The sequence below is a fragment of the Chelonia mydas genome, chromosome 26 (genome assembly GCF_015237465.2).
Source record: "Chelonia mydas isolate rCheMyd1 chromosome 26, rCheMyd1.pri.v2, whole genome shotgun sequence".
NCBI lineage: Eukaryota > Metazoa > Chordata > Testudines > Cheloniidae > Chelonia > Chelonia mydas.
Window position 1 is genome coordinate 4,306,575 of NC_057859.1, and position 19,987 is coordinate 4,326,561.

Consider the following 19,987-nt stretch of genomic DNA (forward strand, 5'->3'; position numbering starts at 1 on the left):
CATAGTTGATGTTCCACATATGGCTGAATCTGTGTATGCAGCATCTTTGCATTTGAAGCCATGTTTCATTTCATGTTTGCTATGTACTCTAGGACACTCTTGTTGCACTCCTAGACCTGGGTGTGGTTTTAAGCTGGAGCATTTTATTAAAACTTTTGTCAGAATACAAACACACACACACAGCTTGTTGGAATATCTTCCAGGAGCACCATATTCTGCTAAGACCATTCCCGGCTGACCAAAGCGGAGTCCCTGTGTCCTCTCCAGCAGAGTTCCAGCAGGGACAGGATGCTGGGAAATATATCCCCGGCATTCTATTCACTCTGACCAAAAAAAAATAGTTACATTCATACAAACATACACATAACTTCTGAGTGCTACCCCCTCAGATCCAACTGTTCTCTTGGCATAGCGGTGCTCTGGAGTGCCACAATCAGAGAGTCATGCAGTGTTTTGAAAGGCCTGAAGAAGAGTCACCCCCATCTGCTGGCCCACCACAGTTTATTTTCAACCGGTGTTTCCAGAAAATACTGAGCAGATGCAAGAGTGGCTTAAGGCTGGGTCAAGGGGTGTGTGACGAGGAGCAATGGTGGACCTGAGCAAGGGGCAACCTAGCCTTCCCTCTCAGGGAACAGTCCCTGAAGGTGCCGGGAGGCTACGGGGAAGCCTCTGCGAGGCAGCGGTGGCAGCCGCGCCCCTGAGGATGCTGACAACAGGAGATGGACAGAGTTCAGAACTGACACATTTTTGAAGTTTAGGACAAAGAAGGGGGGAAAAGCATCATTCTAGAGATTTTTTAAAATCTATTTGTTCCCTTTCTCCCCAACCAGCTCCACTGAAAACTACCCTTTTCAATCTTTCTTTCTTTCTTTCTTTCTTTCTTTCTTTCTTTCTTTCCCCCTTCCCCCCACTTTCCTTCCTCCTTCACCTCTTTCCCCCCCTTTCCCTTCCTCTCCCCTCGCCCCAGCTTCCAGCACCCTGGCTAGCTCCCCAGCCCCTGGCGGTCGCGCGCCTCCCCCCGCCCTCCGCCAGTTCCGGGTCTCGGCGGCGCGCACGGCGGCGGGAGGCCGGGAGAGGCTATATCAGCGCCTGCGCAGTGGCGCTGCGGGGCTCAGACGGGGACAAGATGGCGGCGCTGCGGGCGATCCGGGGGATGGTGAACGGGGCCGTGTCCGAGGGCGCCAGCGGCGCGGCCGCCGCACGGGAGCAGGCGGCGGCGGCCAGCCGGGACTACATCTCCCAGCCCCGGCTCAGTGAGTGCCGGGCCGCGGCCCAGACCCGACCCGGGCTCCGGCTCCCCATTCAGAGGCCCCCGGGGGGGAGGGGCTGGATCAGAGGGGGAGGGGGCCCCCGCTTCATCCCTGGGGGGGAGAGTGAGACTGGGTTGGGCCAGAGGGGGAGGGGGGTCCCCACTTCATCCCAGGGGGGAGGGGCTGGGCCAGACGGGGAGGGGGGCCCCGCTTCATGCCTGGGGGTGGGGGGGAGAGTGAGACTGGGCCGGGGGGGAGGGGCTGGGTCAGAGGGGGACCCTGCTGTACCCCAGTCGGGGGGTGATGGTGTGCCGGGGGCGGGGGGAGAGGCCGGGGGGACCCTGCCGTACCCCAGTTGGGGGGGGGGGGAGGAGGGAAGAGGCTGGGCCTGGTGCCTCGTGACCTCTGCATCCCTAAACCCAGGCTCTGGTTGCTAGCCCCCTCCCCGGCCACCCAATCCTAGGCAGGTGGGTGAGGCCCCAGCCCCTGTTCCTGCATTTAGAGCAGAGGCCCCTACCCCTTTTCTTAGCCATTAGACTCTCTCGTCCTCCCCCCCCCCCCCCCCCCCCCCGCCAAGTCCCTGTTGGTGCTGTCTGGTTCCCCTTGGCTGGGGGCCCCTTTGCTCCGGGATTCTCCTTTGTCCCGGCACGCAGGCCATTCTCACTGCCCCTCTCTGTGCCCAGTGGCCCCAGTGCTCCCCAGCCACCTCTCGTGCTGTCCTCTGGCCCAACTCTTCTCCCCACACCAGTGTCTTGGGCTCAAGTGTCCACTGGGTGGAAATAGACCAGCGGGGCTCCGGTGTAGGTCAGTGTCAAGCAGAGTACAGCTGCTCTGTTAGTTCCAGGGTCTGGGTCTGCCTGGTGTAGGAATAAGAGTCAGAAGTTGGGTGTGCCTTGTGGATGGGACTGGATTTGAGGAGCACCCCCTCCCCAAGATTACCACCTTTTGGGTGTTTATCAGTGTAGTAGAGTTGACTTCCCCTGTCGGGGTAAAGCTGGACAGATTCTTATTGGGGACAGAGCAGTTAATCCACATAGGCAATTAGGAAAGTCGGGGGCTTTATGTGGCTTCTTTACACAGGTAAATGGCTTTTCCTTGTAATATTGCCACATGGGACTCTTGGCATGGATGAACCACAAATGAAAATTGAGATACAGAGGCTATTGGGAAAGATCATGTTGTTGGCTACATTTACTAGGCACAACCCCTTGAAGTAGCATTCTGTGTGCAGAATATGGTTGCTGACAAATTCCAGTTTCCATTTTAACAGGAATGGTTCTATAACAGGCAGAGGGTGGACACTGCTTTTAGTTAGTATTCTTAAAGTGGTGTGACGGTCTTACGGAGTATGTATTGTCCTGATTTTTACTTGAGTAAAGGACAATAAGGGATTGTGAAACATCACTCTTCCTATGGGTTGACTAATCTGTTCCTGATCTGTTTCAAGGTCATGTGATTACACTGCAGCTTAATGGAAGTGTGAAACTGACTACATAGATACTCAAGATATATCATACAATAAAGGACTTTTAACAAATATATACAAGTATCAAGTGTGGTTTGGAGCAGGTGTTATGTAACTTAATAGCCAGTCATGACTGCAGTCGTCTTTATATTTCAAAGTGACTTATTTATTCTAGCTCTACAGTAAAATCCTATATTGTTTAAATTTAGGAAAGGCTAATTAGGTGGAGGTGGGCACATCTGACTATTGCAGATACACGTTTCAGAGGGGCCTGCTTGCTCTCATTTGAAAATGCATGTGCTTCCAGAAGGAGGGGACAAACTGAAAACTGTTTCCTGAATCTGAGTGTACTAGATTGTAAGGGGACAATCATTTGCTGTAGTGTGTGTGTGTGAGAGAGAGAATATGAATGGATGAGAAGGGAGCAGGGGATGGAAATAGATGTGACCTCATAGGTGTATTAGTTATAACTAACTTCTAAGCTTCTGTTGCATGGAGTACAGAAATATAGCAAGGTGAATCTCTCAAGCGATTCAGTTCATAGTCTGTTTCATGAACCTATTGCTGCTAAGGTTTCTCTCGATGAAATCCTCATAATAACCTGCTGAAGGTGAGGTTGCTGCTGCTGGGCATCCGTCAAAATAAAAAGCTTAAGCTTAAGTGGTCTACACTATAGAGTTAAGTTGACATAAGACCTAATTATGTCAGTGTACACAATGCAGCCTTGCTCCCACTGATGTAAATGCCCTGATACACCGACATAACTCCACCTCTGTGAGAGGCATAGGGCTTATCTTGGTGAAGTTAGGGGGACACAATGTCCCTGTACACACTGCATTACTTGCATTGTCTATTTGCTGTATTTCTTGTCAATTTCACAACTCCATGCTGGAGCCATGAAATTGACAAGAAAGCGTAGGCTGGTGGTGGGCTCCAACTAGAGCCTGGTCCCTCTGCGCAAGGAGGTGAGAAGCCTGGACAGCTGCCCCTGGCTCAGGGAAGCAAGAAGCCTGGGATGCAGCTGGGCTCCCAGTGGGGAGCTGAACAGAGCTGAGAACCCTGGCTCTCGGCCCCCAACACTACCCCTCTTCAGTTGGAGGAAGTGCTCCTAGTGAGGACATGCACCACTGACAGAAGGAGGGTAGTATGGACCTCAGCCATGTAGTAATTACTGCAGTGGCTGTAAATAGATCTAACATAGGTTGACTTCAACTTGTAGTGCACACATGCCCTAAGTTAGAGACTGCAAGTCCATCATAAGGTTTCTTTTGGCTACAGACATTTAATGGAGCTAAAATTCAATATCTCGAATTCAGTTAAGCCTAATTTTTCAGTTAAACGACTGGGTGGATTAGTCTCGTTCTTAATTCAAAATCCATAAGGACACGTGAATATTTTTCTTTGGTTCTGACAACCTCTTCATAAATAGAACTGACTCAATTGCTATGAGCTTATATGTTTTACTGGATACAGAAACTGGAGTTTCTTCAGTGTAATTGGTATGACTACTGACTTAATTTTGTGCAAATAACAGTCAAATTTTGGATACATCTAGTTGCCAGTTATCCACTATTTTGTATTTCCCTGCATGACACAGATCAGTTTTCTGGCAGAAACAGGACATATTACTGTAAACAGTGTGAAGTGATATTGGGGGGAGGAATTTGATTTTGTATTTTAAAACTGTTGTGATTGTGAAAGTTGAGGAAAAGGGGAAATAGTGATTCTACTAGGCAGTTATTTCACAGCTCTAAATTCTTTACTGCAGTGTGGGTATGAGGAAGGCCAAAACTGATTGGAGCAGTGATTTTGCTAAAACTTTTGATTTAGATCAGTTGAAGTTGTGTGATTAAGTAACTCTGTGAAAGAGCCTGTATACTTAAGTAGCATGGATTTTCTCACTATGTAGACAAGTAACTTCTTTGCTTTTGTTTTTTGAGTATTTCAATTGAGTCTGAAGTCCAGATCAGTAACTGTGGACCCAAAAAGGTCATACAAAATCATATTCATCCAAAAGTAGAAGGGAACAGGACACCAAAGCCCAAGATATACAGCCAGATGGGGTAGTTTAGTGGTTTGAGCATGGAGGTTTGGAACACCTGTTCTGTTTCCTGGGGTTTGAACTTAGTCAACTTAGCTCTCTGTCTTTCTAAGGCAGAGTTGCATGCAGTTTAATGGCTTTCTTGGATTAGCCTTCTAAAAATTAAGTGCATGTCTATTCTGCATGGACAGTAAAGATCCTGTGGTCATGTATCAGCATGGATTTGTTCCAGCTTTTTTTTCCCACCCAGAGTGACCCTTCCTCTGTTGCTGGGCACTTGCTGTCTGCTTTCCACCTCATAGGTGGCTGCATTTTTTGTGGGATATGTATATAGCTTGTAACACTCTGGAATCCTCTGAGGTAGAAGGGTCTTTATACATGTAAAACAAATTGAGATTTAATTGTAACCCACTTCATCATTGGAATGGCTAAAATGTTATTGAAAACAGGGATTTGGAGTCAGCATGCCAAGCTGCTTGTGTGATACCAATAGATTTGATGCTGTTTAATGTAATAAAATCTCCTCTGGTATCTCACTGATGGATAGTGTGAGGAAGTGAGCTCTTCACCCTGGATCAGTGAGGAAGTGCTGACAAGACTGTCACAAGTTAAAATGTAATGTTGCTCAATATAGTTCTCTCCTGTTTTTGCAAATGTCTGGCTCCACCCTCACCCTGATATTTTTTTTTAAAGTGCCATTCACATTAGTACACACACTGAATAGTTCTAATTGGCATAACAAGAATGAGAAGTGTTCAGTTCAGAGAAACCCAAAGTGCCTAACTTGGGACAAATGAAACATTTCCTTGTAAGTAAAAAAAGATGCAGAGCTAGACTTCTCATCCTCTTTAGCTTTAACATTTATCTAAACTCAGTTATAACTAACCAGATGTGACAGAATGGCTCCTATAACCAGCTTTACACAGTATTGTATCTGATTTTTTCATCTCCAGGTTAAAATCTTTCAAGATTATACTATTATGCTTGTTCATCAGCAAACTCTTGTTACCTTTGTTAACACTGTAAATATCACACTGTTGACGTAATACATAAAACATGATTTAGGCACACATCTTTCAATGTGTACTAAACTCTCACATTGTCTGGCCTACGCTGTATTTCCAGATCTTTATAGCCTGTTTGTGTCTGCAGGGGATTTGTGATCTTTCCTGGTAACATTCTTTTCTTGGTCATATTAGTTTGTTTTCCCAATCTAGAAATAGCTCAACTTGCTCATCCTTTTTCCCCCGTGGTAACTGATTAATGATTACTCTTGCTTAGTCTTCCCTTGTGACCCTGGTAGAACCTTGTGGCTCTCAAACACTTCCTGCATTCACAGATCAAGTGAGGCTAAGCTTAAACACAGACACTGGTGCCCTGTTTGGGAGTAATAAGGATTCTAGTGGAATAACTGTAATCATGATTGGAAAGTCATTTCCTATTGTCAGCATCTGCAAAGTTATGTTCTACACATTAATAGTAATGTCTTACTACCAAAAAAATGTGCCAATTACAAGGTGAATAATAAAACCCATCCTGTAAAGTGTTGGGCTCATCTCATGCCACAGTCCCATGAGTCAATGTTTAGTGCCCACCAGTGTAGAGGAATGTTCAGAAGTAGCTGTGAAATATCCACACCCCTGAGCAACTTAGTTATACCAACCTTAACCCCTTGTAGGCTGCCCTGTGTTAATAGGAGAGCTTCTCTTGTTGACATAGCTACTGCCTCTTGGGGAAGTGGATTAACTACCCAATCTGCATAGCAGTATCTTCACTTAAGTGCTACAGCTGCATTTGTGCAGCTGCTCTGATGCCGTGTTTTTGGTGTAGACCTACTCTGTTTGTCTAAAACATTGACTTCAGACATCTGTGCATGTTTCTACTCCTCAGTGACTTGACAATGCACCTTATATGAGCTGTGGTAAATACTATGTAATTTCTGAATTACCGACTAAAGTGAAACACCATCTTTCGTGGTGCAGTCCCTTAGCTTCTCTTGGGATGGTGCTGAAAGGTTCTCTTCCAGCAGCAGTTGGCATGGTATGCTGGAAAATGTTTCCCAAATGCATTGTAAGTGCTCTGAGGATCATCAGCTTTTGAGCAAGTGAGATTCCTCATCTGTTCACATCTGAGTGTAAATTAAACTAAATGTAATGCAGATTTTTTTGGGTGATTTTGACATCACTCAGCAGGATACTTTACTGCTCTTGTTGAAGATGACTATTAGATTGAGTCCTGAGATAATGGCAAATAGTGTTCACTTGTTGCTTTGATCTCTGTCAAAAGAGTAACACTCAGTGAATTATACTGCCCTTATCCTTAGGTTGCTATCAGTGACTTTTTAAGGTTTTGCAATTAGTTGTATAGTATTTATCTTAGACTTTTCCCAATTGATAAAATGTTTGTATGCATCACATTGATTACCTTTTTGATGGATTAAAATGGCAGTTATTTCACTGAATGCAGCACCATTACACAATAGTTTAGGCTAGGTAGTGAATTGAACTGTGTCTGATGGAAAGAACAGGGAATCTAGATAGTTTTCTGTTTAAATTTGACCGTATTATGTAGGTTTACATCGCTGAACTCATGGCTCTTCTCTGGACATAAGTGACCTCTCCAATGCTACAGTGTCCTGTAACACCACGTGGGGATATTGGCCAAGTAGTGAATCAAAGAAAAGAATGCTGGTTATAGAATCACCAGCACCAGGTAATGGCACTTGCTGTTCTGTACACATAGCTTCCACTATATATGGAAGGTCTCTCAGATTCAGAGAAGATTAGACCCCCAGACTTTGCAAAGGGTGTGTTCTACTTATTCAGCATAGAATGCTTATGCTGATTTTAATATATTGTCTGACTTGCACCTTTTATATTTCAGCATATAAAACTGTATCAGGAGTTAATGGTCCACTGTTAATCTTGGATCAAGTTAAGGTAAAAATTATTCTAATGAAATCTTCTTTTGAGGGAGATGGTGTGGGAAAGCTGGCTTGTGATCTAGACACACATTTGAACAGTCTTTAGCTCTGCATTCCATGGGTTCTGTGATCTACTTTAAACACAAGATCTTGTTTATATTCCAAACACTTTGAGCTAAATGCCAAAACTTGCCGCACAGACTGCTTCAGGAAATTGGGACAGGCTGTCAGGCACCCTGGTTGGAAAGAATGTCCTGTGGCTGAAATGGAAAGGAGTATAATTCTGCAACTATGCTGTTCATACTTCTACGTTTGAAGAGAAGTGGGGAAACGGATGCTACAGTTGAACAGTCTAAACTCTAATGCATATGCATTTTATCAAACTCAAATTTAATATTAATGATTCAAATCTTGTAAAGTACTCAGTGCATAGTATTGGATACATGAACAACAGGAAACAATTTAAGATTTTTAGCATATGCTTATCAAATATTTGGGGGGAGTTAGAAGGGAAGGGGTATTTGTTTCATAGGAGGGTTGCAGGGGTTATTGGTGTTTGTGATAGACAAGCTACAATTTTCCCTTGCTAGAGTTCTTGGCTTCTCTTTAACGTGGATCTCTGTTGTGCTTGACTACTGGCATATGGGTTCAGATACTCAAGAGAACAGTTTCAGGCTGTCTTTAAACAAGTGTTTTTTTCCTCGCTGCTTGCTAAATCTGCCACTCAGATTAAGGCGCTCATCATAAAAACAGCTACATTTTTATCAGTAAACCTTAACTGCCTTGGCATTTCCCTTTGACTGTGAATTGTGTAAAAGATACGGTAGCTTTTTGTCTCAAGATCTATTTAGTCTATGATGGATAATGTGGTAACTCTAGTTTGTGGATTTTAACTTTTTCCCACTGTCTTACAAATTTTTTTTCTGCATTAGTTTCCTAGGTATGCAGAGATCGTCCACTTGACACTTCCTGATGGCACAAAGAGAAGTGGGCAGGTTTTAGAAGTCAGCGGCTCTAAAGCTGTAGTTCAGGTAAACTAGGGACAGAATGGTCCCATGAAGACTTTTCCTTGGTGGGCATCAGTTCGGGCTATGGCAAATCTAAAGTCCTTGTAACTTTCTTGAGTCAAAACTTAATATAAATGCAAAAAACACTTGAAAATAATTGGTGGGTGGATATGAGTAACCTTCAGTTTTTGCTTTTGTTTAAACATTAAGGAAACTTCTGACCACAATAGGGTCTTGTAGACATAAGGCAAGAGTCCTCCTTCATCTTCTCCATGCAGCGTGTACTAATACAATGTAGATCCATTGCAAAGCTTCAGTGTATTTGAGACACATCTATGTGATGTTCTCAAAGCAGCTGATAATAGTTACCACTGTAATCCTACTTAGCTGAAGAGCTTTATTGTGTAGGCAGCAGAAAATGATCTTAAATTTTAAAGGAGTGATCCCTGATAGCCACTGGCATTCTTGACTAACTACTTTTACAGGTCATGTGTAAAATATATTTTTATACAGTGTTGCTTTCTTAACATATCTGTACAAATGAACAATTTCTAAATGGTCTTGGAAATAATTCCTGTATTACACAGGTCCGTCTTGCTTTTGCTGCTTGTTGGTTAACCCATTGCTTGTTGTGTTAGAGATTCACTGACCTGTATATCTCCATCCCATCTGTTATAACTCTTTGCACAATGTCTTTATCTACCTACGCTAAAGGAACATGTATCCATTTCACCTGGTGTCTCTTCTGATATATTGCAGGTATTTGAGGGAACTTCGGGTATTGACGCTAAGAAAACATCTTGTGAATTTACTGGGGATATTCTCCGAACCCCAGTATCTGAGGATATGCTTGGTATGCACTAGACCTTGCTCTTTGGATTGAACATATTTATTTTCATGTAATACTACTACAGATGGGAAAACAACTAGGTAACTACTGTCCTGTTCATATAATCATAATCTTGTTACTGTTTTTGTAGGCCGTGTATTTAATGGATCAGGAAAACCTATTGACAGAGGTCCCATTGTCTTGGCTGAAGATTACCTGGACATTATGGGTATGTTTTTTTTAATCTGTTTTGGTTTCTGGTAGCATGAATTTTGCTTTCTGCTTTTGAATAATCTTAGTGACAGGCTTGTAACTGAATATATGAATGCTAATTGGCAGCATAAATGAAAACAGTGACTTGCTGAAGAGTATTTAGTACTTTACTGAGTAAATCACTAGTAATACTAGAGAAACAGAAGAAAGTGAGATGACAGAGATGGCCTCTATGCATCCTCTCCCAAACCAGAAGGTTTGAGACAATTCAGTTAATCTGTCAATTGGCTGAAGCAGAGAGATCGGCGTGCTCTGAAGCTGCACAGAGATAAAATGAGTAGGCTTCCTTTCAGTTTGAACCTCTGGTTCAAAAACTATTCATGGTACCCATTTCTGGTAGGGAACAAGAGCCTGACTTTTGACTTGAATTGCAGTACGTACTCTACACAAAATGCAGTGACAAGCTACTTTTCAGAGGCCTCTGCAAATGAAACAATAGCCCTAAAATCTTGCAGAAGGTGTACAAAGTACTGAATGCCTAGTAACTCATCAGAAAGTTGTTCATAAACTTAAGATGGGCCCACAGGGCAAGTGGTCTGTTTTTTCCTACAGTAATGCATGGCAGTTCTTAATTAGGGAGAGTGCTTTGGTTAAAGTGGTTTAATAGTGCTAACTATCATAGGCTTGTGGTAACCTTCCCCCAAAGATAAGAGGGTGTTAATTTCCTTCCAAGGAGTAGGATGACAGTATCCTGTCCTTTTTGTCCGCATGCATATAAAATGCCAAATTGATAAATGATCTCATGACCAATTAAAAAAAAATCAATGGACTAAGTTCAAACTAGAACCAGAAGTGTCTGGTGAACTAAAATGTTTGTGGTTCTAAGTGCATTTTTATACCTTATTTTGAAACTTTGCCTTGAAACCTTTATTAATCTATGCATTGTTAAAGTTAGGTAAATAATGTGGTGGTTTCTCTGTGAAAATACAATAGGTCAACCAATCAATCCACAGTGTCGAATCTACCCAGAAGAGATGATTCAGACTGGCATTTCTGCAATAGATGGCATGAACAGCATTGCCAGAGGACAGAAAATTCCCATATTCTCTGCTGCTGGTTTGCCCCATAATGAGGTGGGTGCTTTAATGGAGCTCTGACAGCCTTGGGAAAAACTAGTTGCTGGAAACATTCAGTTCTGCAGTGCAAAGAACTTAAAATGAATGAGCTATGTGAGGTTACAAGTGGGGAGAGTCTAAGAATATTTGTGTGTGTAAAATATACACCAATTAACACAAAGCTTTAAAACAGAGTAAGTCCTGCTTTCTCAAGATGCTTCTTATCAAATATTGATTGGCCAGATACCACATAATCTTCCTTCTCTAGCACCAGTTTTCTGCTTTTTCTCTTGCTTTTGGCCTCAGGGCAAAGTTCTGGGAGACCATTTGTATTTAACCATGTCAAAAAGTGATTTATTCCCTGAGTTAGTCTGTACAGTAGATAAACAAATGTGCAACTTACTACATAGATTTATGCAGCTCCTTCTGCATTCCTCTCAGATTGCAGCTCAGATATGTCGCCAGGCTGGCTTAGTGAAGAAATCCAAAGATGTGATGGACTACAGTGAAGAGAACTTTGCCATTGTGTTTGCTGCTATGGGTGTAAGTACCATTATGCTTAGGTACATCGTAAAAGTGGTTTACTTCCAATACTTTGAGCACTAAGACGGAACAATCAATCCAGTTTGCTATATCACTGGAATTATGCAAACTTAATCATTTTTTTTAGAGTTGCTTGTCACATTTTAGGTCCGTCTATACTATGCTATTGTAAAAGCAATAGTATTATCGAGGCTGATGAATCTACCTGGCTGTCTGATGGGAGAATGCCTCATGGGGTAGAATGGTATCTGTAAGAATAGGTGATTCCATTGTAATTGGAACAAGAGGAGAACATTTTAAAAGGTCCCAAGCACTGCATTTTTAAAAACTTCGTTAACTGTGTAAGTTGCCCAGATTGTAACGCCTGCCACAATTGAAGGGGAAATTCTAATAGCAGGATATTCTGTTGCTGTCTGTAGCAAGCCATCCCACTGAGATGGCTTGCTACAGACACTCAGTTTCTTAACATAGGCATCTGTTTTGTAGTGTTATTGCATTGTTACATTCTCAGATTAGGTGGAGGCAAAATTGTTGTCATTTTGATCTCCAAATTCTTCTTGGGACAGTGCTTACTAAAGAGCAATATCAGTTACTTCAGTGGTAGGATGACACTGCATATGTATCCAAGTTAGATCTCTCTGGAGTTGTGCAGAACATCTGACTGTCAGAGGATTGTTACATGTTCCTCCCTCCAGATTGACAATTGTCTTCACCTGACTAGCGTTGGTCATGAGTAAGGCAAGATATCTCATCTCTACCCCTCCTGCCACACTTGGTCCTGAGCTCTGATTCCTTTATGATAATATATTGCATTATGGATAGACTGTCCAATGTTATTCTTAGTCACAGGTTGACCGAAAGGATGGGCTGGTAGTATAGATATTAAAGGCTTGCACCAGCTCTGAACCAGTCTTTTAAATAACTTACTTTATAGAATGGGAATTTGAACAGTCTCCCTGTTTGCAAATGACTACTTAATATTGTGGTTTAGGTGAACATGGAAACGGCTCGGTTCTTCAAAACTGACTTTGAGGAAAATGGCTCCATGGACAACGTGTGCCTGTTCTTGAACTTGGCCAATGATCCAACGTAAGTAGGTAAAATGACTGTTTTTCCCAACCAGAAATGTGGAGAACTGGTGCACTGGAAAACATGTCACTATGGTGTCCAAAAGCTGCTGGAAATTGATTCTGAGACCCTTAGAATCATAGGGTTAGAAGGCACCACAAGGGTCATCTAGTCTAACCGCCTGCCAAGATGCAGGATTTGTCATGTCTAAACCATCCAAGACAGGTGCCTCTCCAGCCTTCTTTTGAAAGCCTCCAGGGAAGGAGCTTCCACAACCCCCTGAGGCGTCGGTTCCATTTTCCTTAAAAGAAGCCACGTTACTGGCTTGTCAAATATCTTACGTTCGTGGCAGTAGGCTCAGATACAATAGACCTGGACACTAATTATGTGCATTCCAATTAGTATATGGAGTAGATTTCACAGGGCTCCTAACCTGTTTCCTCTTACTTTTGAGTTGTGCTGTTCAGTGTATGCAGTTGTAACCTCATAGTATTGGATGGTGTTGAACGTGCAATTCTGTCCTTTCAGCATTGAGCGTATTATCACACCTCGACTCGCTCTAACCACCGCTGAATTCTTGGCCTACCAGTGTGAGAAGCACGTACTGGTCATTCTGACAGACATGAGCTCCTATGCTGAAGCTCTACGAGAGGTACTTGTTCCTGTGTAGCCGATAAATGTGTGTACGTGTTCGGCACCCTGCAAAAAGGGCTGAAATCGAATGGGAGCATAAAATGGATGAGTAATTTATTCAGCAAACCTCTTGCTGTTCTTCGGTCCCTTTTGAGAAAGATACCTAATCCATTTTAAAAAAGCTACTCTGTCAGGTTCCGTTATTCCTAACAAGTTAGTCTGTATCCGGGGATGGGCACTGCATGCAGCTGACGTTCCATGTTAAACCAGACACGTGTAAAGTGGGCTCTGACAGAAATAACAGTGCACGGGAATCTCCCATTTCAAAACTAAGTTATCCAGTTGCTTATAGTTCTAGTGGGAAAACATGTAAAAATTACTGATGTTTGCATGCAAGGTTAAGCTACTTCTGCATTTCTCAGGCTTCTGAAACTAGCCAGAACTGTGTCATAAAGCATTGCAAAATTGGCTTGTCTGCCTGGATATATAATTCATTTGTAGTGGAGATTGATTCAGTAGTTCCTTGTTAACCTTGCAGTCAATTTCTGATCAGCATTACAGGATCTTACACGGGGAATGATCTTCATGCCTGGCTTGTGGGTGTTCTCTTGTAGAGGATTTGAATAGCTGTGTTTTGGCACTACCATGTGGCCAGTCCTGTTAATCATCAATATAACTTTATTGGATGCCGTGGCGGACTTTGTGGTGGCTGTGCTGAACTCTCAGTGATGAGCTTTGAGTAACTTTGCCTGAATTGCCTGCAGGTTTCAGCAGCTAGAGAGGAAGTGCCTGGCCGACGTGGCTTCCCTGGTTACATGTACACTGACTTGGCCACTATATATGAGCGAGCTGGGCGTGTGGAAGGCAGGAATGGCTCCATTACTCAGATTCCTATTCTTACCATGCCCAACGATGGTGAGTCCTGGCCACTGCTTGTCCCTGGGAATAGATCTGCTTTTCACATATGGGCATGTAAGATCACTTGTGTCATGTAGTTCTTGGATGTTTTAGCATTATTGCGGTGTGCATTCTGTGGGAGGGTATTGATTGAGGATAATCACATGATGCCTGATTGATACCAGTCAGGAGGCTGGAGTTGCTGGTTTTAATCATAGAATCAGAGGACTGGAAGGGACATCAAGAGGTCTTCTAGTCCAGTCCCCTGCACTCACGGCAGAACCAAGCATTATCTAGACCATCCCTGACAAGTGTCTGTCCAACCTGCTCTTAATCTCCAACGACTGAGTTTCCACAATCATTAAGTTCCTTCCCCTTATTGGGTACTGGAGCTCCTTTAGACTTCGGATAAAGATCTGCAACCTCAGTGTTGGCCAAGAAGAGAGAAGCTGAATCTTAACAATAAAATGTGTCCATCCTATTGTGCAACATATAACATCTTCTCAGAGGAATCAGATCTGTCATACAGCTGAGGTGCTCATCTGTGTGCAGCACTGCAGCTGTGTTGGTCCCAGGATATTCGAGACAAGGTGTGAGGCATCCACTTTGTGTCTCGTGCTCATTTATGGTTAGTTCAAATCCCATCTGGCTCAAGAGATGTATGTATTTCAAAGAGTTAGAAGTACTCTAACTTCAGCACCCTACAGAACCAGTTGGAGAGAGAATGTATTAAGAGCATCGGCTCGCTTCAGAGCTTTGAAAAAAAATATGCAGTGTAGCATCTTGCATACAGAATACTTTAGTTCTCTTCACTCTTGAGGTGTATGAAGTATCATTCCACATCAAATGGGCAGTGAGGCACAAAGGTGAGATGACTTTCCCTTTCAGTCTTTTGCATGGTAAAGCAACTGCATATGTTCAGGCAGTTGGGTAACTAGCAATTTCAAGATGACTTGCAGAACAAACAGCCTCTGTAATAAGGCATTGTTTCTAGTGCATTGCATTGTTTCTAGTAATAGAGTGTAATGGCCGTGCTGCCTAGGATTTTAGAATACCCCTTACATTGGTTTAACAAGCCTATTGGTGGCTTTTATCAAGTCCTTTGGTCTCTTTTCTTTGGATGTATTTCTACTTAGTTGAAGACTGCACTGCTCTGTTTTGTCATCCTCTGTTTTCTTATGTGCAGTATTTGAATTAGCTTCAAGGCATTTTAGAGGGCATTCTAATTACACTAGAATATTATGGTATCTAAAGTAAAATATGCTGTTCAGACAGCTTTTATAAAGCTGACTCCTCAGTGTGGCGTTGGCTGGAATTAATATAAAAAGCAGGGTCTGAAAACTTAACATAAAACCACTTCCTCTGCAGATATTACTCATCCCATCCCTGACTTGACTGGATACATTACTGAGGGGCAGATCTATGTGGATAGGCAGCTGCACAACAGACAGGTAGGTACCACACCTCTGAGCAATCTTACATGCAAAGTTCTTAAGAGTTAGTTTTAGCCTACATTCTTCTATTGGCTGGTTCTTCTGACAAAAGATGTTAGAGGAAGGACTTGTATAATACTGGTCTGGTTAAGGTTGCAGGTCCTCAGCATCTCTAGAAGTAGGCAGCCCTGGGGGAGAAGATGCCATAGATTGAAGACTGGAGGTCTAAAAGCAATTGTCTGTTTAATAGACCTGGGTGTCTGAATTACTTGTCATGTGTAAGCTGTCCACTCTGACTTCGTTGCAGAGTAAACTTAGCAAGATAACAGGTTACAAAGATCCTCTTTGTAGGTTTACAAATCCCTTCCTTGCAAATCCACTCCTGAACTTGAGGGCCAGTCCAAAATGACCACTCCTCCTCAGACTTTCCAGGTTGTGCTATTTCTCTCCGTTCTCAGGAGAACTTTTATCTTCATGAGCTAGCTCTTGGGAAGCTACGTTTGTATCTGAATTAATACAGAGTTGCAGAAACCATAGTTAGGAATTTGTGGTGCTGGGACCTGCAGACGAACACTGAATACATGGAAGTGCTAGAAGCAGCAGATACCAGGCTACTGGCTTTTTGAACAGTGGTGTGAATGCCACCGACTTTCTCTCAGTTCTCTGTACTGTGAACAGATTGTAGGGTACATGTAGGAAGAAAACTTTCATGTAACTAAGCAGTAATGTTGAGCTCCACATGCTTTTTTCAGTGCTATCCATTAACTTTCTTTTCTCCTCCCAAAGATTTACCCACCTATTAATGTGTTACCCTCCTTGTCTCGACTGATGAAGTCTGCTATTGGTGAGGGTATGACCAGGAAGGACCATTCAGATGTGTCCAACCAGCTGGTATGCATTACCCTTCTTATGTGGAATCTGTATTGAGCTGTACATACACCTTTGCTTCTTCCGTCCAGAACCCTGAAAAGGATCAGACATGGCTAGCCCTTTCAAATCTGAAGCTGCTTCCCTCTGATGCCTTACAGCTGAGATTCTGCTGTAGTCCACTGATAAGAGCCCTTGTACAAATCTGTTGTATAAGTGACCCACTCCTCCCATTTGGTCTGCTGCTACAAGCCCTTTTCAGTACTGGGCTTTGTGCACGAGCCATATGTAGGCTGTTCATATACCAATAAATAGTCTGTGGAGTTCTTTCCAGCCTCATTCTGCCAAATGCTGCTTTATCTTTCCACACCAACCACCCTGTTGACTGTATTTTGTGCAGTGTGTCGTCATATCCAGCACATATTGTATGTACAGCTAGTCAACTTAAGTTTTTGTTCCTTAAGTAACTTACTCTAAAACCACTCTGGTCAGGTTCAGACACTGCACTGTAGTGTCTGAGCGATGTCATGCTGTTTCTTGCTCCCCCATCCCTCAGCTCTGTTTAAAATCATAAAGACTCTGGAATAAAAGCCCCAAATTCTGTCCTCCTATCCACCCAGTACACTGTTGGTACTGTATTAAAAATCCACATAACTCCTTGTAACATCGGTCAAACGCCACATAATCTTGCTTTCTCCCCTGTTTTTCCCTTCCTTTCTAGTATGCCTGCTATGCTATTGGAAAGGATGTACAAGCTATGAAGGCTGTAGTTGGTGAGGAAGCTCTTAGCTCAGATGATCTTCTTTATCTGGAGTTTCTGCATAAGTTTGAAAGGAACTTCATAGCTCAGGGTAAGTATGTCTAAAGTATATGGGACATACTGTGCAAGGCACTCAAACCATGTTACACCTGGAGTGACCAGGTCTTGTCTTTGACATTGACCCTCTGGGCTGTTCCCATAATTTAGTCTCTTACCTCTTCAGGTCCTTATGAAAACCGCACTGTTTACGAGACCCTGGACGTTGGCTGGCAGCTTCTGCGAATCTTCCCGAAAGAGATGTTAAAGAGAATTCCTCAGAGCACCCTGGCAGAGTTCTACCCTCGAGACTCCACTGCAAAGCACTAGCCACAGCTTCATCTCTAGCTCTGTACTCTGTGAAAGGCTGTTTATTTTCCTCTTTCTTGTGTTGGTGTTTACTTGTCACTCCTGTAATTAAAATCAAGAATAAGTGACATGTTGTGCCAGTGTTCCTGATGTGTTAAGCTGATAAGAGTTTAAAATATCTTTCCAAAGCCTGGATCTTCAGTGGTTTTGGTAAAATTTCCTAAGGGGAAGAAGCTTCAAAGTCACCTATCTTTGTAGACGTATGTAACTGCAGTGACTATAATTGTCTTCTAGACTGACTTCCTTTAAATCATCTCAGGAGGGGGATTACCAGAAGCTGAACTTGGTCTCCAGTCCAGGAACAAATGTAACTCGTTATTTATGGGGAGCCAAGGAGCAAATGGTAGCCCCCCTCTTTCCCAGAGCATCTGCCTTCAGCCTGATCACGTGCCACAGCTGTGCTGTTGTTTAGAACAGATGGCACTCTGTGCTGACCTGCTATTGTGATTGATGGACAGACGAGCAAGACGAAAGCTGGCTACATGGCAGTGTACATCTGAGTACCAGAACACAATTCACTGTTGGCTTTAATTAGAGCTGGGGGATCCTTGATCATTTTGCTGCTGTCCCCAGAGTTATACATATATGAAGTTGCAACATTTGCACAAAACAGTACTTTCCAAGTAGCACAGCAAGATTCCTACCTCTTCAGAGATCCAAAGCAGTAGGTCTCTATATGAGGATCATAGGTTTTGTCCTTATCTTGGACTAGGGAGTCAATCAACCTGTTTAACTGCCCCCTTGAAAAGTTAGAGAAGCAGGAAACTTACTCCAACCATTCCACTCCCTGAAATATAGAAGTCATAAATATGAAAAGTGGCTAAAGCCCAGTGCTGTCCCAAATCATGCAAACATCTGATGGTACAACACTGTAGACTGTCCAAAGCTTCAAACTCTCCTCATTACAAAACTGAACTGTTATCCCATTATAGGAGACAACCCTATTATACCAGGTCCTCCAGATACAATAGTATGGGTAGTGTTGGGGGGGGCCCCCAATTAATTTTGTAGTTTAAAAGTCTTGTACTAAATGATGCAGAGGGACAGAAGGAAACTTGTTGGTATGTATGAAAGGATATTTTGAATTCTGTGTTACATCATTCTCTGGATGACATTGGGCCTTAAACCATGTTATAACTTTGGTTTAAATCATCCTTCCAAACATGGATTTGGCTAGCCCGTTTAGATTGGGCCAAACAGTTAGGTGTTTCCAAAATAATCCTAACCCAGCCAGTATCTCCATGCTTGCAGTTAGTTTAAATTGGGTTCAAAGCCCCCTGCAGAGAGGGTTTTAGAGATCCTTATTTGTCTGCTTTCCATTTCCAGGCTAATCTGGTCAGTTTGTTATTTTGCCTATCCATGCATGAGTTGCAAACCGTGTTAGCACTTTCCTAGACAGGTGTTAAACTCAGAGGTGCAACATGGTTTAAACTGTGTTGAATACTGACTTCAGCTTGTCCCTGATGTTGCCCTGCAGCTCTGTCCTGTGCAGGTCTAACTTTCTATTGTTTGGTCTCTGTAACTTGGGTGCAATAGCAATTTCTTTAGTGCATTCCATCTTAAAGTTGTGTCAATTCTATTTTTCTTGGGGAGGGAGGCATGGGAAGGTGTTAGCATGAGAATATTTTAATGTAGAAAATGTGATATCTGAATAAGTTAAATATGAAAAATAAATGTTGAAGAAATCAAGTCTCAGTGGCTCTATAGTGAAAAGTTTTGCTTGGGCTTTCCTGAGGCTGTCAAGTCATTTGGAATAGACAGCAGGCGCATCTCCCAATTCCAGTGAAACCATTTAGACACACCTCCGCTACGCTAAACCACAAACCTTGAGACCTACTGGCAAAATTGTAGCAAATCTTCCTCACGCTAGCAGGCAAATTTTACATGAGACATGATACTGTAGTTTCCCCAACTACAGTTGTGGTGGTACTGGTGCACAAATAGGCATTGGCAAAAATTAGCGCTGCACCTAGAGGACGTTTATCCCTGGATTAAATCTTTAATTCTACAAACATGTAACCGTGGACACTGAAGCTTAGACAATTACCATGTCTAAGGTGTAGACTTAAGGCTAACTGTCCCCATCTCCCTATGCTTGCCACTATTAGCTGTAGTGGCTCAGTGCTCACGTATCTAGCCATGAGCCCATCGTCCAGTTTCTGAAATACACTGGAAGCTTAGGAAGACTGAGGTTGGTTTTATTGTAAGCGGGAGAGTAATGGGAATAGGCAGACCCTGGTTTTATTCCTGGATCTTCCTATGTGACAATAAACAAATCTCTTCTGCTGCCCTTTCTTCAAAGGGGAGTAACAGTATACGGTCAATGAATTAGCTTCAGTTACCAAAATTCATCATGGCTTTTGAACTGACGATTGTGTTTATGAAAATGGAAAATATTACAGTAGTACAGAACTCCTGATAAGCATATATTACGGTGTTGGGTTCCTGACAACATCTAACTGGGGGGAAATGGCAGGAGTAGGGGGTAGCAACCACATAGCTTTCTTCCAAGGCCAGGATCACAACCAAACCTGTTTT

At 43.0% G+C, this 19,987-nt stretch overlaps 1 protein-coding gene across 3 annotated transcripts; it reads left to right on the forward strand.

The window, feature by feature from the left end:
• Window positions 1–1,042: 1,042 nt before the first annotated feature.
• On the forward strand, window positions 1,043–19,138 carry ATP6V1B2 (ATPase H+ transporting V1 subunit B2). 3 transcript variants are annotated; one of them, XM_037886279.2, is made up of 15 exons: window positions 1,117–1,253; window positions 7,328–7,468; window positions 7,640–7,695; window positions 8,612–8,710; window positions 9,446–9,539; window positions 9,667–9,744; window positions 10,722–10,861; window positions 11,285–11,386; window positions 12,378–12,475; window positions 12,983–13,106; window positions 13,852–14,002; window positions 15,353–15,435; window positions 16,204–16,308; window positions 17,006–17,135; window positions 17,268–19,138. In XM_037886279.2, the coding sequence occupies exons 2-15, from the start codon at window positions 7,441–7,443 to the stop codon at window positions 17,408–17,410; spliced, it is 1,431 nt and encodes a 476-aa protein (XP_037742207.1). In that variant the 5' UTR covers window positions 1,117–1,253; window positions 7,328–7,440; the 3' UTR covers window positions 17,411–19,138. The 3 variants fall into 3 exon arrangements, with proteins under 3 accessions (XP_037742206.1, XP_043392208.1, XP_037742207.1); XM_037886278.2 differs by lacking the exon at window positions 7,328–7,468 and having other exon boundaries at window positions 1,043–1,253; XM_043536273.1 differs by lacking the exons at window positions 7,328–7,468; window positions 17,006–17,135; window positions 17,268–19,138 and adding an exon at window positions 16,820–16,865 and having other exon boundaries at window positions 1,096–1,253; window positions 16,204–16,334.
• Window positions 19,139–19,987: the final 849 nt, after the last annotated feature.